General features: G+C 36.6%; 1 protein-coding gene across 1 annotated transcript; it reads right to left on the reverse strand.

Annotated features, from left to right (window-relative positions):
- Nucleotides 1–4258: 4258 nt before the first annotated feature.
- Nucleotides 4259–14277, reverse strand: LOC136039560 (DNA (cytosine-5)-methyltransferase 3A-like). Its single transcript, XM_065723439.1, has 2 exons — nt 14133–14277; nt 4259–6436 (listed from the first exon to the last, which is right to left on the reverse strand). The coding sequence occupies exons 1-2, from the start codon at nt 14172–14174 to the stop codon at nt 4826–4828; spliced, it is 1653 nt and encodes a 550-aa protein (XP_065579511.1). The 5' UTR covers nt 14175–14277; the 3' UTR covers nt 4259–4825.
- Nucleotides 14278–23427: the final 9150 nt, after the last annotated feature.

A 23427-nucleotide genomic window follows, 5' to 3' on the forward strand; every position in this document is an offset into this window, starting at 1 on the left:
TCCTTCCTTAACCGCAGTAATATTATTCTCGTACATGACACTTTTCACTTTAATGTATTTATCTGACATACTATAAAGGAATAGGACCTTCGCTAAAGCTCTTCTATCAGCTGAATCAAACGCTGGCTCGTAATATATAAAACAGAGGACTAAAGGGGTTTCTGGACTTAGGCACTTCTCAATTATTAATCTAAAATTTAAAATTAGATCGACGCATTCTCTGCCCTTCCTTAGACCACAATGTTCTTCTGCGGCATCACTAAGTCTAAAAAAATCATCATACTAAGTAATTTACTTCTTACAGAAACCAAGCTCATACCTCTATAATTACTATACTTGCTCTTATCGCCTTTCTTATGGATGGGTTTAATAAGTGTTTTATTAAACTCGGTGGGACTGGACCACAATATTCACGTCATATTCTTTACTGCTAAAGCTAGGATTATTAGTAGCGTGTACTAACTTAGACTTAGAGTATCTTAGATCTTAGACTTAGAGTAACTTGCGACCTTTCTCTATTTACAATTTTTTATAATACTGAATAATTTGAGACTTTTGTTCACGGCCTTTACTTGTTTCCTGGGCTTGTCTCTGGATTTGTTTCTGTTCCTTATCAAGGACTGGTATATTTCGAAGATCACCGAGAAAGAAAATGAGGTAAATTAATTTAACCTCTTCTTTAATCTTTAGTGGAATTTGGGCCGGTCGCGATCCTTATTTTCTTTACTGTCAACCTTTACTCAGGACAAGAGTTCCTATGGGTCCATTCCTTTACAGGGCTACCCCTTCTTTTTATGTGTGAATATTTCAAGTTTTCTGTTATTTCTTACGCTCATAAGATATGATTAGAGCATGGGCGTGATGGATTAAAACCAGGGTTTTATTACCAGTTTGAAACCTTTCTAGGACTGTATGTTGCTTATAGAAAGTGTGTACAAGCAAGATCTAGTTTTACACGCTTCCTTTAGAATTCCCAAGCAAGTATACCCTTTGTACCCAGGAAAAATCGGTTGAGAATCAGGACATACTATCTAATTTCAGTGCTAAGCTGATTCTAGGGGTTTGTATACCGCCTAGCTTGGAAAATAGATGTGTCGCTTGAAATGTTCTCTGTTTGATCTCAGAGGGTCTCAGTTTCTTATTTAGTTTGAGACAATTCTCAGTTGTTTTATGTTCACCAGTCCGGTACTAAGGGAATCAAAGGAAATACTAAAAGGAGTAATAGGATCTAGATATTAGTTAAAGTTTGGTTTGCTTAAATATCTTTTGGCAGAAGTTCCACTGTCAATAGTGTAAAGAGATAGATACTGAGAGTAGGGGAATAGCCCCCTGTTGATAGTGAAAATACCTTATAATTGACTTTCCACCTTTTTGTGAAGCGAAACTGAGAGATAACCGTAGCTTTATTAAACTTATTTGTAACTCAAATGATGTTATCAAGAATAAACCCAAAGTGAGTTATCAAGAAATATGCCTTATAGGAAGGACTCTAGAGAAATGAAGTCAGTTCTAAAATAAATACATAAAAGAACTCACCTGAAGGTCAACAAAGTCCTACGTTTGCTTTCAAAGCTGCCCCCTTGCCCTCGCACTGACTTCAGATTTTATACAGTCCCTTCAAGGCTGGTAAACCCTATGTTTGTGATCTTATTTTGCTCCGTTGTACTACTTTCGTAACTTGTTATCAGTTACCTTGTATAATGTTTTGAACTAGCTTTTATGGCTTTTTGGTCTATTTGAAACCTGCTATGTTGAATTGAAAATAGAGTTTTGTTTACTTTGTAGACCCACTGTTTTGTTATGAGACGGATACTTAAAAGTATAACAAAGGTTCTATCTAGAAATTTAATGAAAAACCCATATCCTACATCCGCACCTGGAGTTTTTGTTATTTTTTAATTTTTATAATGCTGTCACTAATTCTTCATGAAAAAATAAAATCTCCCTTCACCTCCAAAGTGACATAAACTTTTTCATTATTCTCTATATCTTTTCCTATAACTTTATCACGGTTTAGCACATTCTCAAAATATTTTCCCAATCTCTCTTTAACTCTTTCCTTTTCACTAATCGTGGCCCATTCTTATCTTTAACTGGGAGAAGTTCAGATAGACTATTTCCACTTAATTTATTAACATGGAAGCACAATAGTTTACTATTATCCCGTCTGACTGCATCTTCCAGATCTTCGGCAATTCTATCCCTGGCCTTCACCCCTCCTTAATTCACATTTTTATCCTTTTCCCACATTCTTTACATTCCTTTTATTTTCATATGATCTACCAGTCAAACAATTTGCGTACACTCCCGTCCATCTCTCTGTTAAACATAAAGCATTTTCACTAATAACCCTAGATGCGTTTCTAAATTTCTTCCCTGAGACACTATCAGTGACTTCATAAACAATTTTTCGAAAATTGTTCCATCTATCTTCTATTTTGTCAAATTTTAAACTATTCAGTTTAGCATTAAAATGTTCCTGAATAGCTTTTCTTAAATTCTCATACTGGAGTCTACCAACGTCATAACTTTCCGGAAGGTAGTTATCCTTTCTAAATTTCAGCTTTAAGCTAACCCTTGACAGTACTAGATTTTAAGCTTTACTTTCAACATCAATAACAGCACTCCTGTATGCCCTAGTATTTTGAACCGATCATGCTAGTCTTTGGTTTACAATAACATTAATGATTTACATCAACATCAATATAATCAATTACATTAACACTAATCAGGCTACCATCATGAGAATACCATGTTAACTTATAGGCCATTTTATGACGAAACCCTGTATTGGTTATTACTTGGTCGTTATACCTACAAAATTGCACCTGTCTATAACCATTGCTGTTTTCTTTTCCTATACTAAGTTTGCCTAGGCTAGGATTACGTCTAATAGCGGATAAATCTAGGATAACTTAGAAAAAACTACCCCGATCAGTCGGTTCTACACGGCCATATAGTATTATGACCGATATTCTGCACTTATTATTCAGAAAAAGAGCGACTAGCATTCTATTATTAATATCTTCCCAGCCTAAACAAGACTTGGTAGCTCCCTTATTCATCACGAGCCCAACTCCTTGCCTATGCACCCCATCCTTCCTGCCTGAGCAACTAAATTTTATATTACCTAATTTCATGTTTCCTACCCCTTGTACATGAGTTTCTGAAAATCCTAATAAGTCTAGTTCAAAGCGTCTGAATTCGCCAGTCAAAATGTCGATACAATAGTATTTTTTTACACAAGTCTTCGCGAAGCGCTTAATCAGGCTTAGAGCAAGAAGTTCCTGGTTCTTCCATGTATAATCCTTGGCCCATATTGACACAACATGGTTTTCCACGCTTGGCTATGCATGACAGACGAAATCCTGGACAGACAATCTCTAGCCTAATACCTCCGACTTATCTTATATTTATACCTGAGAATATTATACTACTACAGGGAGGCAATTAATAATAAATAATTTAGCTAGTAAGAGGTCTTAGTGCCCAAAAAAGAACCACCAAAACAAATGAAACCCAAAAAAATTATTCATTCGTCAGAATTCAGTGCAAATGCTGTCGTTTACTAGACTGATTTTCTCAAGGGGTGCAACTCCTCATGGTCACCATGCAACACTACTAGCAGGCACAGTTTTGGTAATGAAAGCTTGTGAAAGGTCCACATAAAGCCTACCATGAGGCCAGTTAAGTAGTATTTCCCTACTAGGGATAGGGATCTCTATCCCCATCTCTTTCGTTTGATTAAACTGAATCAGTTATTTACAATTTTATGTCTAGCTTAAATTGCTAGTTAGGTTAACTGCAAAGCAGCTTTTTATTATGGAAAATAAGTACTTTTCAAATTTCAAATTAAAGGAAGTACTGAAAACTTTTACAGGGCTTATATACTTTCTGAGTAGTAAATATTTAATCACTCTAATGAATAAATTAATTTTTAAGCACTATTATAACTTGAAAATGAACTTTTTCTCAAATTTGTGTGTACGTATTGATAAATTATAGAACTTGAAATACAAATTAAATATAAAATTTTGCATAAAATTGTTTGTTTAAAATATAATTTTTCTTCAAAAGAATAACAACCTGTTGTTAAAATTTGTTGAAGTATATCTGTCATAAATAGTCAGTGTTATAGAGGGGATCAAAGCTCATCATTGCAAGCAAAAAAAAGAAAAAAAACTGTGGAAAGCAATTTCTTCATTTAATTTCCAGTTGAAAACACTTATTATTTAAACATGCTCAACTAGTTCTAAAACATAGATGACCCTGAAAGTGTGTTAGTTCCAGCAAGTCCAAGTTTAAGTTCCATCTTTGTGTATGTGAATTTGTTCAACCAATGACAGTATTACGGATCCTTCATATTTTGGGTAATAATGTGAATGATGTAAACATCCCTAATGATCCTACAGTACAAAACTGTTTTCATCTTCTATTCTTTGTCTGTTATTATTTTTTTTTTTCGTTTTCTTATTTCTTGTTACTCTTTTCTTCTTCATCAACTTAGTATTGTAACAATACCTGGTAGCACGTTCTCGGAACGGATATTAGTTGGAATAAAAAGCTAGATGCGGAAAGAGTGAGGCTTGATCTTCTCGTTTCAAATTATACATGAATTAAATATAGGTGGAATATGCTCTCCGCAGTTTGCATATAAGCTTTCTTGGGTAGAGATTCCTCATTTCATCTTCTAGTTAGATCTAACAGACGATCTTTACCATCAAAACTACAAAAGGAAGTCAGCAACCAGCTTATTTAGAATCATTTAATTGCTAACTAGTCCTTATAAGTACTGAATTTCGTTTAATAAAATACAACAAAGACGCTAAATGCTCAATATTGCACATAGTAGTGCATGAACGACTGAAGTAATATACCCTTCCTTTAACAAGTAATCTGGTAGCTCACCATTACGTTTAGGATTTGCAAAATTAGGTGCTTCAGTACGGTACATTTTCTTTTTTAGGACTTTAGAAGGTACTGTTTGTTCCTCCCATATGATTGCCTCATTAACCGCAAACGGTTTGAAAATTTTGTCCGAGCTCGGAATATTTGTCCATAAGAAGAAAGAAGATTTGGGCAATACTGGATTCTTTATTATAATTGGATAGCGTTCCAGAAACCTTGTCATCATGCGTGAAGTATCTACTTGTGTTGTTATTACTTGTAAAAGAGCAAAGCATTTGTCCTTATTCAGCTCAAAATGAAGACGGATGAAATCTGCAAGTGTTGCTGCACTTTCATCAACTGTTCTTCCACCAGCATCAGAGACTATGTTCTCTTCGTCTACAACAGCTAAAATTAGGTCATAGCTGACAAGATTTGGCAAATGAGAATGATTCAGGTGATAAAAGTCGTAATCAATCAATGTTTTAAACTGTTCTAGGGCTAGCCTCCCTATGTTTTGTGAATCATAACAGCAAAGTACTTTGATTGGTTTTGGCTTGCACCTAACTACATCCAAAAATAGCTCTTCACCAGGATGAAAGAAGGAGTTAAGACGAGCTTGCCAGTCTTGCCTTTTCTTTAGCATACCATGGGTTTCCTTTGAGTATTCGGAGCAGACAAGGCAAAGCCCTGGATTTTTGTTAAGACACGACTCATTGGGGTCTACATCGCACAAAACTCTTAGACAGTACTCACAACAAGCTTTTCTACAGCACACATTTTTACAGTAAAGCAAGTATCCTGGAGAACAGCATAACTGGCAGTACAAGTGGATACCAGTTTCCGCGTCAATTGCAAACTCAGTCGTTAGAAAGATATCACGACATGAAAAGCAAAGTCCGCCATCAAAAATTGGGTGAGTTTCCAAGTCAATACAGCCTGTTTTTTGGCAGACTAGGCAAACAGTTCCCATTTTAATTTCTCCTGTGATTAATCGTTGCACCAACTTCATAGTGGACTCGTCTATATCTTCCTTAAAATCCTCATCACTATCATAGCCATCTTTGGATTTCTTAAGCCGAGAAGAATAATTTCTAGTCTCTGTAATTTTTTCCCCTTTGAGCGAGGTGAGTAATGATACCAAGAATTCAGGCAGTTGTTCAGTGTTACTTTCTTGCTCGGAAGGAAACCCACTTTCAGCCCAATCGAACAAATCATCGTCATCCATTTCACTCACACCAAATTGCGCTGCTTGAATTTTAAGAGCATCCACTACACCTCTCATGTAACTATAGTTACTATCCTTTGAATATAGTTTATCGTACCAAGGCTTGAAAAGCCGAAGTCCTTTTATATTTTCTTGAGATATGCATGCATCACCAAGCCACAAGACAAATCTGTTACAAGACTGGTTTACTTTTCCCAGAAATTTGGAATCACATATGAAACCTGGCCACCATGGGAGATCTGGCTTTTGTATCCACACTAAGTCGTTGTAGTTGAAAGTTTCCCGTGGTTGCGTAGGTGCGACCGAAAATCTCCCATCCTCCTGTAATACAAAGCATGTTAAAGATCCACCCGAGTTAATACGTTTCTTAATGAAACATTCTTAATGGAAATGTAGCTATTAAGAATATTAATTTCATGAGAACTTATTGTTTACATGAACTTGTGACATGTAATGACATACTTTTATATATATTTTAACCTTAGTTTCAAGTTTATTTTTGTGTGTTTTCATAATTTTGAATTCGGTAATATAGCCAAGAGGTACTGCTTCCAGATTTATTCCATATCAGTCCTCTAACAAGTCAATTTTATTCGGCAACATTGTCCAACCCTCATTTACCATGTCAATTTTAGCGTTACAAAACAACTCAGTCACACACATCCACACTTGCATAACCTAACATCTTACAAATACTTTTTTGATAGGTTATCAGGTATAACCAAAGGTGGTAAAAAAAAAATGGAGGACGGACCGTTTAAGCAGAATTTTGACTTCGTGTGTCGTATTAGGACCTTTGGAAGTGATGTTTTAGTCAATTCTCATTATAGAATAAAAATTGTTTCCTTAAATCTCCCTGAAAACCCTGTCAAATACTGGCACAGTTCCTTTAGAAATATGCTGTGTACTCCATATAAATATAGGCCTACACTGTATCATTCTTTAGATTTTGCAGATATCTTGAAAATTTGAGCACTCACAGCGTACTTTGATTGTTCAGGTGTGTGTATCGTTTCCAGAGTATACCCTAGGGAGTATACCACCTTTACTCCCAAAACCAAACATAGCCACCTTTACCACCAAGATTAGTCGGCGAACAGTTTGATTTTAGTTTAATTTGAATATTTCCGGGCTATCGACCTGAGGCTGTGAAAGAAACATCAGGATCAGACTAATATCACAGGGGTCACAAGGTCAGGAGTTTCGATCGGTATTTCTAAGCCTCTCAACTGAAAAAGTTTTACTATTTCAGTGTTAATAAAAATCTTGCACAGTAAACCCCCTGAGGGAGGGGGGGGTACATTCTGGAACATTTTTTATGTATTCAGTTCTCTTATCTCATAGATTCAGTCTCTTGGAAAAAGGGTTTACTGCTGTCTATTTTTCCCCCACCCTTCCCTCTTAAAATAAATCGTTTAATGATTGTGATCCAAAGAATAATCCCAGAAAATTTGAGGCAACTACACACCCAACATCCAACAAGTCCCTCCCTTTTCCACTGAAAAAAAAAACTTATATGTAGACATCTGACAAGTTACATTATTTATGGTCTTCATCTCAGGTTGTTGGGATTATGACACCACTGAATGTAAGCTTACATAGCCTCTCGTCTAATTAAAAGGAAATGGCTATCTCAAAAGTTTTGATGTGATGTCTTGGGGAGTTAGCAACAAGGAAGACAGGTAGCAAAAAGTACACTGGAAGGGGATGGTTACCCTCCAACCACTCTTTACCCTTAAAAAGGGAACCCTCCAGTTTTCAATCGAATGAGCTCTCTTTGGGTTTTCTACCAAACTCTTTCCATACGAGACGAAAGGTGGGAAGAACAAGCTGAAGGCAGCACATGGTTCTTTGCTTAGGCAACGGAAGAGCCATGCCTCTGATAATATAACTTCAGTTTCAACTTTGGATTCGTCTATTTTTTATTCAACAATTTCGGGGTGCGTAGATGTGTTGCATGAGATCTCCATCACTTTTCAGTAACTCCCTTCTATTAGATGACAAAATCGTCTCAACGTTTAACTTATACATTGACAATTTCCGAACAATATGGTATACATCTTACTTAAACTACTGTACAATCAAACTTTAAATAATTTTTAGATACCACTACAGATAATTCAAAACAAAGCAGTCAGAAAACTCGGAAATTTCTTACATCGAACCTTTAAAACTTAGAAATTTATCATCGACAGAAACATTTTTTCTATAAAATTTTAAACCTGAAACACTCAACAAATGTAAATACTGTAATGTGACATGTTACTATAACAAAAGCCAAGTAAAGACTTTTGTGAGAATTTTTTTATCCAGCCTACTTCTTTGTTTATTAAACATCCTAAAGCACATCGACTATCTTTTATCAATTCTGAAACGTCCAAGTTTCAATTAGATATCAAATAGTGCTTATCTCAAATAAATTTATATTGATAGACACTTCAGCAGAAACATTTGAACATAACCAGTTCAATTTGAAAAAGAAACATTAAGTGTTATGTACTGATTTAATTATAGAACATAAGTATATTATATAATCTTGTTTATTCCATTTGTTTGTTCCTCATATCGGGTTTACCAGCCTTACACTGCTCGCTCAGTATTACTTTTCTTTCTTTTTTTTTATTTTCTATTTTCCAGCCTTTCATTTCCTAGATTTCGTGGTTGGTTATTTTACTTAATCATTTACTTTTTTCTGTCATTTTAATGATTTAAGTTTTATGTTTGCTGCCCTTAATAATTGGAAGATCTGTTCTCCGTTGGGGTGGATTATTATTGTGTGATTATGTTGTACTATGCTAATTCACAAATTCATTAATTCATTTACTTCGTATGTCCCAGCACAACAACCATTTTACAACTTCTTAGGGTGAGTCAAAGGTGGTAGAAAAATCAAAAAGAAATCTTTAAAACAGAAGTTTTACTTTGTGCAGAAGTTAAGTGCCAAATAACGGCTTTTTCAAGTGATGTCCAACAGCGTTTGTGGCTATGTGCTCAGTATACAACCTCGTTTAGCTTTATTGGAGACGGAGATTAATTACAAATACACACTAAGGTTGCTATTTCAAAATTCCAAAATAAAACCACATCCATTAAGTATTTGGCAAATAATGGTTTGTTTTCACAACAATAAGGATAAAATGATTATGGATTTGTGGGTTTATTGATTACAAGTCTACGGGTGGTGTTACGCTTTGCTCCTCATAAGGGTCTTGTAAGGAATTTTAGTATATGTGATTCTAGAACCTGATTCTCTTTTTTGTGAGATACCACCCATACAATGATTTACAGCCTATATACTTGAAAATTCTTGTAGGAGGCCCTTGATCCATGCCCTGTAAGCTCTCTTGTCCCCTCTCCCCGTTCAAACATATATAGATATATTTTGCTACTTTTAATAGAAGATCATCCGTTTTTTTTTTTTTTTGCAATGATTAATTCTTAATAATTCGAGGAAAACTTGCCAATAGCTTTGAATTTTTTTTTAATATGGTATCCAAGGCATTCCCAGTTTGCGGATAAAATTTGAGTTTACTTATGTAACATAAAATAGATGGTTAAACGTTAGTCGTTGGAAAGCAATAAAGACAAAGAGTATACAAAGTAATATAACTTATTGCACAAACAGTTTTAGATTTTTAGCAGCAAAGTATTTGGAGGTTTCTGAAATTACTGATGACGAATTTGATGCTAATATTGCAATAGAAACATCTGTATTTTATAAACGTTAGACAGAGACAACCCTTAAGCAGTGAGAGTCATGGAAGGATTTAAAATATTTGTGATCTGTAAACTCAAAGAAGGGTTCGTGGGTCACCACTCCACTTCACCCCATATCAACTTTGCACATACGTATATGCCGGCTAATATTGCAACAGAAGCATCCGTATTTTACAAACGGTAGACGTAGAGCACCCTTTAACAGTGAGAGTCATGGAAGGATTTGTAATATTTGTTACTGGAAAACTCAAAAAAGGGTTCTTGGGTCACTACTCCAATCCACCCCGTACTGATTTTGCATACAGATATATACCGGCTGATATTGCAATAGAAGCATCCGTATTTTACAAATGGTAGATGTAGAGCACCCTTTAAAAGAAGTGGACCCTTCTTGGGTCCACTACTCCATTCCATCCCACACCAACTTTGCATACACATATATGCCGGCTGATATTGCAATAGAAGCATCCGTATTTTACAAACGATAGACGTAGAGCACCCTTTAACAGTGAGTCATGGACGGATTGACAATATTTGTCATTGGAGAACTCAAAAAAGGGTTCTCGGGTCACTACTCCACTCCAACCAATACCAACTTTGTATACATATATATTCCGGCTGACATTGGAATAGGAGCATCCGTATTTTACAAACATTAGACGTAGAGCGCCCTTTAACAGTGAGAGTCATGGAAAGATTTACAATATTTGTGATTGGAGAAATCAAAGGGCCAATTTTACATACACATATATGCCGGCTGACATTGGAATAGAGGCATCCGTGTTTTACGAACGGTAGACGTAGAGCATCCTTTGACAGAAGGCTTCTTGAGTCACTACTCCACCCCATACCAACTTTGCATACACGTATATTCCGGCTGATACTGCAATCGAAGCATCCTCATTTTACAAACGGTGGACATAGAGCACCCTTTAGCAGTGATATTCATGGAAGGATTTATTAAATTTGTCATTAGAGAGCTCAAAGAAGGGTTTTTGGGTCACTACTCCACTCCACCCTATACCAACTTTGAATACACATATATTCCTAGAAGCATCCGCACTTTACAAACGGTATTTTACAAACTGCTTTTGGACTTTGAAAATCTTGATTCCTAGATCTCGCGTAAAGCCTTGAATTTGGTTATGTTTTTCCTGAAGTTTTTATTTGTTATCATATGTCAGCTTTTGGAGTGTCTCTATGTCCCAAAAATCAATGCAAGAGACTTATAAATCAGCCAACTTTCTTTTTGAAGTTGTTCTGACAAACAGTTTTACAGTGACTAACACTTTTGCCATTATATGCAAAGTTGAGACAAAAGAGGCCGAATTTATTTTTTTAAGTAGTCGTTTTACTTCACACGTTGGCTCACCGTCAGAAATATCAGAGAATACGGCTAGCACAGAAACAATACAATCAAATCTGGCTTTCACCTTGGAAATAAAGCAGCATGCGTAAAACCAACGAGTTTGAACGGTCCTCTCAAGCTCCAAGACTCTTTGCCCGTTAATATACTGGAATTTCACAAACAGTTCGTTTCAAGTGCTCTTGCGTGATACAAACACGTAAAGTCGTTATACCGCAGACAAAAATTTCGAAAGTTTTCTGATGCATTTCAGGCAATGACTCAAAACCATGTGTAATCTGTGGGCGGGACATTGTAAAAAAAAAAAAAAAAAAAAAAACTGCATGAGGCACCTCTTCCATAAGCTTTGCTTGAAACCCGTTGGATTCCCCGCTTTCAACAAATACGCCCTCGTAACATTGGGCAACACACAACATCAAATCTACAAAAAAAAACTTCCAATAGTTTCACAAATCGAGATGGATGAGCCTTCGGCGTCTAACATTTAGTCGCTCCACTACTTTTCATTTTGATATGTATCTGAGTAGAATCGCTAATTGCTCTTTTCTAGAAACATCTTTTGTCGGGCGAACAAGAATAGCGTAGTAATTAGCCGATTTTACTTCTGAAATAATGTCTTGCCGCAAGGCATTTGCTATCAGTGCAAACAAGAAGTAGACCAATGGGGAAATTTTGCATAAGACAGTGAAATTCAACTTTAAATGAATATTTCGGCCCTGTGTCCAAGGTTTTTCCTCAGTGCAGCACAAGCAAAAAAAAAAAAAAACTTACATTAAAATTCAAACTTTAAAACTAAAGATATTTTCTTAAAAACCTTTTAAAACAGCCCTAGCATCACTACTTCAACGAAATTCAACCAGGAATTTGGTCAATTTGGTCAATAGCGACCAAATGGTATTGGTTGTCTCCCAATAATTTATAGGAAAAATTATTATATAGCCCATGCGCCTTGACTATCCGGATATAGACCTCTCTTGCCCCCCCCCCAAAAAAAATAAAAATGCTGGAGATTCACCCCTGTCGGTACTGTAACTTGACCTTCAGCTTTTCGTCGTCTTAAGATATTTACTGCACAAGTTTAATGAGATCACCCCGGTTTGTGGATGTTTTTTCCTTTGACCTTTCGAATGAGGATTTTAGAAATGCCTTAGTGGGTCATGGCCCAAAATTGGTTGGGAACCACTGCTTTAGTTGAAATGTTAATTTTCATCACGTTTTTACTTATAGAATATTGCACCCATGAGGAAGTTACTGAAGATTGTATCCCATTAAACAGAACAAGCTCTGTCGAATACATACTTAAAAGAAAGATTTCCTTCAAAATACTTATATGACCGAAGTATGGTATTATCTAATCATTTGTATTTTGCCCTTTTGCGAATTCTCCGAAAGATCCGATAATATGCAACTAACCCCTCAGAATTCTCTAGTATAAACCCTACAAATTCTTATCTATAATGGCCTAACCGGGATGTATTCTTGAAATTTGTGCATGATATCAGAAGGAAAACTTACATTGTTTCATTATCCAAGTTAGGCAAATAAATTCCGCTAATAAAAAAGGGCCAAAAAGCAGCACAAAACAGTGTTTCTGATGAAACCAAGCCCGACGCATTCCGTTTGTTATTTACGTGTTATAGCGACCACACTATTGTTCTTGATCTGAGTAAAACCGGTTTCTCTGCCTGCATTAGGAGATAATTAGCTTAGTCTCAGTGAGGTAAACTACTATGCGGGTATATTTTAATTAAATATTTAACATATAGATTTGGTTAGGTTAGGTATTTAATATAATGCTTTCTGGGCAGCATGCTTTCCATAATTCTCTGTTGTAGTTTTCATAATTTTGTTACGAAACTATTTTTGTTACTAAAAATTTTCGCCTTATTTCGGTGTATTTCATCAGGATTAACCAAGGTTCAATTCTTGGGTGCGGTCACTATAATACATAAGTATCTCCTGTTTTAGTTTTAAGCAAAATCCCCGCTTTACTCAAAACAAAAACCAATATAGAACACCCTGTAAGACGATGGTACAGTAAAAAATATGATAATATAAAGCGCATTGTGATGTATATTACAGTATACAAAATAAATAGTTTAGGATGTTTCTACACTGTTTGAGTTAGCTTTATTCTGTAAAATGAGTGGGCCATCTCGGTAAATGGTTCTCTCGTTAGTTTTGATAACTCACTTTAATTATGCCGACAAACTCACAGACCTCCACACCCATCCCCAAAAATGTTTTGAATAAGCCCCTCTTTTAAGACCATTTTTGATAAGAATATAGCTCTTCATAAAACCCTCAACTGAACAAACAAGGGTAAAATTCTAGTTGATTGACTTTTGGCTATCTTGGAAAGGGGTTAGGTTAGGAAAATGAAACTTTCAGGGATGAGTCTAAAGGCTTAAGTATGTCCCGGGAAGGTAAATTTCAATAGGTATAGACCTGTCATGTAGGCAAATTTCAGGGCCCTCTAGAGGGAGGAGTGGAGGTGGGTACTTTAAAATATCTTCCCGGGACATACTTTAGCCCGTAGACCCATCCCTAAAAGTTTCATTTTCCTAACCTAAACCTTTCCCGAGATAGCCAGAAGTCAATTAACTAGAATTTTACCCAGAATTCTACTCAAATAACAGGAATTGTATTTTCAGAACTGAAGGCAGAGAAAAGGCAGGTAACCGAAAATTAAGGTAAAATGCTGTTTTGTCAAAATTTCAATAGGTATAGACCTGTCATGTAGGCGAATTTTATGGCCCTGTAGAGGGAGAAGGAGTGGAGGTGGGTACTTCAAAATACCTTTCCGGGAGATACTTTAGTCGGTAGATTCATCCCTGAAAGTTTCATTTTCCTAACCTAAACCCTTTCTGAGACAGCAAGAAGTCAATTAACTAGAATTTTACCTAAAATTGTTACGATATAATATTCACTCACCTGTTTTTCTAACCCAGCGCTCTTCTGTTTGTCTTTATTCATCGTAGCTCTAAACCTTTTATGACTCTGACACTTCTATACGAAATGACATTTAATGCTGAACTCGATTGAAATTTGTAACGCTTACTCCTCATTGGCTGTCGAAATAATGTTACTGCGAAGAGACAGTGAAAAACAAAACCTTGTTTATGTCATTGTCCGAATTCATATTTTGAGAATTTTTTACTTTCAATTTTTTCATGATAAAGCAATGAAATTTGCTAGAATACTTGAACACTGGCTCATTCAGACGGTCATAATGGTTTGAAAGACAAAAAAAAACGTAAAAATTGAAAATAATATTTTGATTTCTTCAAACATTGTTTTTTCCTGATATGACGGCCTGTCATTCTGCCTAGGATTTTATGCCAAGGTATCACTTGTTTGATACCATAAAAAAGTACATTTTTTTTACTTAAAAACAAATTTTTATCTTTTACTTTTTGCATTGTTTTTTTTTCTATTATTATTTTCCTTTATCCTCTCCCGTTGTGGAGGATTCTGAGATGCGCTGGCAAAAGTATATTGGTAATGCTTATTGTAAAACCAGGGACGTGCAGGAAGGGGGTACAAGGCCCTGCCCCCGTAACCCGAGATCCTAAATTTCCTTAAATAGCTGGGTATTTTTTCTCTTATGAGGAGCAACACCTTTGGAAGTGTAAAACTTGACCATGTTTGAAAAACGTCGATTTGCGGATAAAGTATTATATTTTCATCATAATTTGTTTTATTTCATTAACATTGACCAAACTTCACTTGTCGAGTATTTATACTCGATTATATAATATAATTTATAATACATAATTAGGCTACTTTATTTTCAAACTGTGAAATAAATTTGTTTTTACTAGTTTTTTCCTCCCGCAAAATAATTCCTGAGTACGGGTATGTACATGGTACCTTTGGTTTTATAAATGTTTGGCAAAAATGATATCGTTTTTTTTCTCCCTCTTCCTGTATTTCTAGAAATAGATCTTTACGGTGGAAAATAATTATGATTTTTTGTAATTTTTGAAAAAATGAATTCTTCATTTTGATTCTAAAAGAATGATAGTTTGAACTGGCATTTTCCCCCCTAAAATACTGCTAGAATAGGAATTAGCAAGAAGAAAAACAATTTAACAACCCATAGATTGTACTTTGAAACTGTTCGTGGCAACGAGCTGTCAGTAAGGAGCGACTCGCCCCAATAGTAACCGAAACTCTACGAACAGAATTGTTAGAAAATTGTGGAGGGGGCAGCCCTTCTAATATACGAAAAAGTTTAGCTAGCCCCAATCTTTTTAGTCATTAAAAAGGGCAACACAACTTTGAATTTTCGTTCGAACGAACCCTCTGTTGATCTTCTAGGACCATTGGCTCGGAATAATCACCCTAGGGAAAATTAAAGAAAAAAAAAGGAAGAAAAAGATCCAGTCCGGTTACGTCAATCATGTACCTACGACCATCAAGTTTCATCCCGATCTCTCAACTCTAAGTGTTGTCAACTCTAATGTAAAGAACAAACAAACAACAAAATAAACACGTATCCATGATTCACAAAATACAGAATTTCCCGTTTTTGTAAGTTAAAGCTTGAAACCTCTACAGTTGGGTTCTCTGATACGTCGAATCTTATGGTGTGATTTTCTTTACGATTTCTGACTTTAGAGGGTATTTCCCCCCTTTTCGAAAATACAGTAAATTTTATCAGGCTCCACTAAACTTAGCGAATCTTGCATATTTAGAATCAGCATAATAAGCTGATTCTTTTGATGTACCTCATTTATATAAAAATTCCGTTTTTTTTCAGAGATTCGGGTCCTATTGAGCAGCATCGTTCCTTACTATATTAAATAAAAAAAAAACAAGTTTTTTCAACTGAAAGTGAGGAGTGACATTAAAACTTAAAACAAATAGAAATCATTCCGTACATGAAAGGGATTGTCTCCTCCTCAACACCCCGCTCTTTACGCTAAAGTTTGACTCTTTCTCACAACTCTGCTTTTTAAAACAATAAAAAAACTTAAGCGTAAAGAGCGAGGCGTTGAGGAGGGGACAATAACTTTTATATACGGAATAATTTCTGTTCGTTTTTATGGCACTTGATATTTACCAAGTAACATATAGCGATCGCAAATTCTGTCGGTCTGTCTCTCGGTCTGTCTGTCCCGGTTTTGCTAGTTTATGCACTTATAGATAAGCTAGGACGATGAAATTTGACAGGACTATCAGCAACCAAACCAGATTAAATTAGAAATAGTCGTTTCCCCGATTCGACCATCTAGGGAGGGGTGTTGGGGGACGGTTAATTTGGAAAAATTAGAAAAAATGAAGTATTTTTAACTTAAATTTGATATTTAGAAGGATATCTTGTCTCAGAGCTCTTTTTTTGAATCCCGACTGTATCCGGTGATATTGGGAAAGTTTGATGGGGAAACAGGTAATCTTGGAAAACATTTAGAGTGGACCAGTCGGGATGAATCTTGGTGGGAAGAATATTTACAAGGCTTAGATACATGATTGACATAACCGGACTGAATTCACTCTCTTTGGGGGAGTTGGGGGGGATGTCAATTCGGAGAAATTAGGAAAATTGAGGTATTATAACTTAAGAACGGGACACCGAATCTTAGAGAAATTTCATATTTAGAAGGAACTCATGTCTCAGAGCTCTTATTTTAAATCCCGACCAGATCTGGTGACATTGGGGGGAGCTGAAGGAGGAAACCAGAAATCATAGACAACACTTAGAGTTGAGAGATCGGGATGAAACTTGATGGTCGTAGGTACATGATTGACGTAACCGGACTGGATCCGCTCTCTTTGGGGGAGTTAGGGGGTCCAGTGCTTTGGCGAGTTCGGTGCTTCTGGACGTGCTAGGACAATGCAAAATTGGTAGGCATGTCAGGGACCTGCACAAATCGACTTGATAAAGTTTCTTCCCCGATTTGATCATCTGGAGGGAGAGGAAAATTTAGAAAAAAATAGGTAATTTTAACTTACGATCGGGTGACCGGATCTTAATGAATTTGTATATTTAGGAGGACCTCGTGTCTCAGAGCTCTTATTTTAAATCTGACCGGTATTAAGCCTCTGATTTTCCTTTTAAATCAATCTATTGATTCTTAGAATTTTGCTAGAGCTCATACCATATGAGTTCTTGACTCTTGGCTCTTCTGACCTCGTCACAAGTGCCATATGAGCTCTTGTTAGTTTTGTTTTAGTTTTTGTTCGTTTCCACGAACTGTTTGGTAGACTGGTGTTAAAGTAGCAACACTCTAAGTGAGTTATACAATGCAGATCATTCTTTAAAAAAATAGTTGATTTTGATAGTTAAAGGTTAAAAATGAATGTTGATTACTACCTATTTGATAATAATTAAGCAATCTAACCAAAATAACCGTCAACTTTATTATTAAAATGTTTTTAATCTTGAGTATACACAGAATATAAGCATTCTTTTTTTCCAATTATTTTTAAATTTAGTTCCGAAAACAGAATCCTTACCATCTTGTCATAGGTACAAAGATTTATATGGGGACGAGGAGGAATAAACGACAAACACAAAATTCAGGTGAACTATGTGAAAAATATTTGAGGACAATAGTTATATTTCGAGACTCACGAAGAGAAAACTCGGTGATTATTGACGGTTATTTTGTCTCTCACACACCCAGATTAATTGCTAAATATTGTAGATATTTAGCGAAAAGGGTGTTTGTTTAATCAAATTAAAAGAACTGTTCCTTATAAGAAATTGATCATATTAAAACGAACAGTTTACATAAGTGCAGTTTTGCTAAACAGTTTTATATAAATGCGGGTGATGTTACTTCCTCTTTTCTATCTCTTCCTCTTTTTTAAATAATAGATTAATTTCTCCCAATTAACAATTCTCCTTAATTAAAAATTAATTAAGTTATTAATTAATTAATTAATTATTATAATTAATTATTGATTAATTATAACAATTATAATAATTGATTAACGAATAAATTAATAATTAATATATCAATTAACAATAGTGAATTTATTATTTCTTAATAAATACTTAATTAATAAAAATCTCCTTAATTAATAAGTAGGAGGCAAAAGAAATTTTGCACTTAAATTCACCATCTTTCACAATCCTTCGATAATTAAAAACAATTATTTCTTATTAAAATACCACTATAAGAGATGTCCTTTCAACGTCCTCATCTCCCACATTATCTGCTATTGTTAAAATGTCTTCTCTGAGTGAAGGACGGTCAGGCACAGATGTATTTTTTAGTTTCCTTGGGGGGGGGGTATCGATGAATAAGACATTTTAGGGGGCTTAGGAGTAGTCTGTTCTATCAATTTCTCGCATCTTTTAAAGAGGCCAGGGGGCTAAGGCCTTCTTTCCTTTATCTGGTGCTAGGCTCATTCCTATCGGAAAATTCCCTTCCCCTCCCCCACTGCAGAAAGTTCAACCCACATTAAGAACTGAGCAGCCAAAAAGAAAGTATAAAAATTAAAAATTATTACGGAAGGAAAGAATTCTGGAATATCCTACCTATATTCCAAAATACAGGCAGAATGGTGTAGAATATTTTCTAGGATTTATTTTTACATTTTTATTTATTTTAATTGTTTTGTGGTTTTGGCTATTGATTTATCATAGAAGGGTAATATAAAGGTTAAAGAAAATAATTTGAAAATACGAATGAGTAACGACTATAAGAGAGTTGTCTTATAATGGAGGTACACAGATATAACAGACTGGGACTAACAACTACCATTAATTGTTTCTCGTGGACTTGGTCTTGTACTGACCAGAGGTATCACTAGCCAAAATATTAGGAGGGGCAATGGATTTTATTCACTGGCTGTTCATGTTAACAGACTGATTAGGGTAATATTGCCATTAAATTACTTCATAAAACAATGAGCTAAGGGCTCATATGGCACTTGTGACGAGGAAAGAAGAGCCAAGAGCCTAGCTCATATGGTATGAGCTCTAGTAAAATTCTAAGAATCAATGGATTGATTTAAAAGGAAAATCAGAGGCTTAATACCGATCAGGATCTAAAATTAGAGCTCTGAGACACCAGTTCCCAAAGAAAGCAGATGTCCGGTTACGTCAATCACGCATCTACGACATTTGCTTATTCTACCCATCAAGTTTCATCCCAATCTCTCCACTTTAACTGTTTTCCAAGATTTCCTCCTCCAACTCCCCCAAATGTCACCAGATCTGGTCGGGATTTAAAATAAGAACTCTGAGACATGAATTACTTCGAACTATAAAATTGCATTAAGATCCGGTCACTCATTCATAAGTCAAAAATACCTAAGTTTTTCTAATTTTTCTGAATTAACACTTGCCCAACTCCCCAAAGAGAGCGGACTCAGTCCGATTATGTCAATCTCGTATCTAGGGCTTAAACTTATTTTTCCCACCAAGTTTCATCCCAATCTCTCCATTCTAAGTGTTTTCCAAGATTTCCCGTTTCCCCCTCTAACTCCCCCCAATATCACCGGATACGGTTGGGGTTTAAAAAAAGAACTCTTGAGACATGAGGTCCTTCTAAATATCAAATTTCATTAAGATCCGATCACCCATTCGTAAGTTAACAAGAGCTAAGAGCTCATATGGCACTTGTGACGAGGCATGAAGAGCTAAGAGCCAAGAGATCATATGGTATAAGCTCTAACAAAATTCTATGAACCAATAGATTGATTTAAAAGGAAAATAAGAGGCCTAATGCCGGTCAGGATTTAAAATAAGAGCTGAGTCACGATGTCCTTCCAAATATCAAAATTCATTAAGATCCGATCACCCACTCGTATGTTATAAATACCTAATTTTTTCTAGTTTTTCCTCTCCCTTTAGCCCCCCAGATGGTCGAATCTGGGAAAACGACTTTATCAAGTCAATTTGTGCAGCTCCCTGACACGCCTACCAATTTTCATCGTCCTAGCACCAAACTCGCCAAATCACTGAACCCCTCCCCCCAACTCCCCCAAAGAGAGCAAATCCAGTACGGTTCGGTCAATCACGTATCAAGGACATTTGCATATTCTATCCACCAAGCTTCATCCCGATTCCTTTACTCAAAGTGTTTACCAAGATATCCCCCTCCAACTCCCCCCAATGTCAAAAGATCTGGTCGGGATTTGAAATAAGAGCTCTGAGACATGAATTCCTTCTAAATATCAAATTTCATTAAGATCTGATCACCTATTCGTAAGATAAAAATACCCCAATTTTTACGTTTTCCAAGAATTCCGGTTTCCCCCTCCAATCCCCCCAATGTCACAGGATCTGGTCGGGTTTTAAAATTAGAGCTTTAAAGCACAAGATTCATCCTGATCTCACCGTCTTAAGTATTTTCAAAGATTTCCGGTACCCCCCAACTGCCCCCCCCCCAATTATGCTGGATCCTGTTGAGATTTAAAATAAGAGATCTGAGTTACGAGGTCCTTCTAAATATAAAATTTCATTAAGATCCGATCACTCCTTCGTAAGTTGAAAATACGTCATTTTTTCAAATTTTTCAGAATTAAGCCCCCCCCCCCCAATAGAGCGGATCCGTTCCATTTATGTAAATCACGTATCTAAGACTTCTGCTTATTTTTCCCACCAAGTTTCATCCCGATCCCTCCAATCTAAGCGTTTTCCATCATTTTAGATTCCCCCGCCCCAAAATCCCCCCAATGTTACCAGATCCGGTCGCGACTTAAAATAAGAGCTTTGAGACACGATAGCCTTGTAAATATCAAATTTCATTGAAATCCGATCACCCGTTCGTAAGTTAAAAATACCTCATTTTTTCTAATTTTTCAGAATTTACCCCCCCCCCAACTACCCCAAACAGAGCGGATCCGTTCCGGTTATGTCAGTCATGTATCTAGGACTTGTGCTTATTTTTTCCACCAAGTTTCATCCCGATCCCTCCACTCTAAGTGTTTTCCAAGTTTTAGGTTTCCCCCTCCCAACTACCCCCCCAATGTCACCAGATCCGGTCGGGATTTAAAATAAGAGATCTGAGTTACGAGGTCCTTCTAAATATTAAGTTTCATGTATATCCGATCACTCCTTCGTAAGTTGAAATACGTCATTTTTTTCAAATTTTTCAGAACTAACCCCCCCCCCCAATAGAGCAGATCCATTCCATTTATATAAATCAAGTATATAAGACTTCTGCTTATTTTTCCCACCAAATTTCATCCCGATCCCTCCAATCTAAGCGTTTTCCATCATTTTAGGTTCTCCCACCCCCCCCCCCCCCCAATGTCACCAGATCTGGTCGGGACTTAAAATAAGAGCTTTGAGACACGATATCCTTCTATATATCGGATTTCATTGAGATCCGATCACCCGTTTGTAAGTTAAAAATACCTCATTTTTTCTAATTTTTCAGAATTTACCCCCCCCCCAACTACCCCAAAGAGAGTGGATCCGTTCCGGTTATGTCAGTCATGTATCTAGGACTTGTGCTTATTTTTTCCACCAAGTTTCATCCCGATCCCTCCACTCTAAGTGTTTTCCAAGTTTTAGGTTTCCCCCTCCCAACTCCCCCCAATGTCACCAGATCCGGTCGGGATTTAAAATAAGAGATCTGAGTTACGAGGTCCTTCTAAATATTAAGTTTCATGAATATCCGATCACTCCTTCGTAAGTTGAAATACGTCATTTTTTCAAATTTTTCAGAACTAACCCCCCCCCCCCAATAGAGCAGATCCATTCCATTTATATAAATCACGTATCTAAGACTTCTGATTATTTTTCCCACCAAATTTCATCCCGATCCCTCCAATCTAAGCGTTTTCCATCATTTTAGGTTCTCCCACCCCAACCCCCCCCCCCCCCCAATGTCACCAGATCTGGTCGGGACTTAAAATAAGAGCTTTGAGACACGATATCCTTCTATATATCGGATTTCATTGAGATCCGATCACCCGTTCGTAAGTTAAAAATACCTCATTTTCTCTAATTTTTCAGAATTAACCCCCCCCCCCCAAAAAAAAACTACCCCAAAAAGAGTGGATCCATTCCAGTTATGTCAATCATGTATCTAGGACTTGTTCTTATTTTTCCCACCAAGTTTCATCCCGATCCCTCCACTCGAAGTGTTTTCCAAGTTTTAGGTTTCCCCCTCCCAACTCCCCCTCCCCCATGTCACCAGATCCGGTCGGGATTTAAAATAAGAGATCTGAGTTACGAGGTCCTTCTAAATATTAAGTTTCGTGAATATCCGACCACTCCTTCGTAAGTTGAAATACGTCAGTTTTTCAAATTTTTCAGAACTAACCCCCCCCCCCCCCAATAGAGCAGATCCATTCCATTTATATAAATCACGTATCTAAGACTTCTGCTTATTTTTCCCACCAAATTTTATCCCGATCCCTCCAATCTAAGCGTTTTCCATCATTTTAGGTTCTCCCACCCCAACCCCCCCCCCAATGTCACCAGATCTGGTCGGGACTTAAAATAAGAGCTTTGAGACACGATATCCTTCTATATATCGGATTTCATTGAGATCCGATCACCCGTTCGTAAGTTAAAAATATCTAATTTTTTCTAATTTTTCAGAATTAACACACCCCCCCCCAAACTACCCCAAAAAGAGTGGATCCGTTCCGGTTATGTCAATCATGTATCTAGGACTTGTGCTTATTTTTCCCACCAAGTTTCATCCCGATCCCTCCACTCGAAGTGTTTTCCAAGTTTTGGGTTTCCCCCTCCCAACTCCCCCCCAAATGTCACCAGATCCGGTCGGGATTTAAAATAAGAGCTCTGAGACACGATATCCTTCTAAACATCAAATTTCATTGAGATCCGATCACTCATTCGTAAGTTAAAAATACCTCATTTTTTTCTAATTTTTCAGAATTAACCCCCCCCCCCCAACTACCCCAAAGAGAGCGAATCCGTTCCGGTTGTGTCAATCATGTATCTAGGACTTGTGCTTATTTTTCCCACCAAGTTTCATCCCGATCCCTCCACTCTAAGTGTTTTCCAAGTTTTAGGTTTCCCCCTCCGAACCCCCCTCCCCAATGTCACCAGATCTGGTCGGGATTTAAAATAAGAGCTCTGAGACACGATATGCTTCTATATATCAAATTTCATTAAGATTCGATCACCCGTTCGCAAGTTAAGAATACCTCATTTTTTTCAGAATTACCCCCCCCCCCCCAACTACCCCAAAGAGACCGGATCCATTCCGGTTATGTCAATCATGTATCTAGGACCTGTTCTTATTTTTCCCACCAAGTTTCATCCCGATCCCTCCCCTCTAAGTGTTTT

This window comes from Artemia franciscana, chromosome 1 (genome assembly GCF_032884065.1).
Source record: "Artemia franciscana chromosome 1, ASM3288406v1, whole genome shotgun sequence".
NCBI classification, from domain to species: Eukaryota; Metazoa; Arthropoda; class Branchiopoda; order Anostraca; family Artemiidae; genus Artemia; species Artemia franciscana.

What these genes read in the sequence shown, in the direction of transcription:
- LOC136039560 (XM_065723439.1), bottom strand. Translation starts at nt 14,174, where the DNA reads ATGAATAAAGACAAACAGAAGAGCGCTGGGTTAGAAAAACAG. An exon ending in GCGCTGGGTTAGAAAAACAG is followed by an intron (nt 6,437 to 14,132) that starts GTGAGTGAATAT and finishes TTTGTATTACAG; the next exon opens with GAGGATGGGAGATTTTCGGT.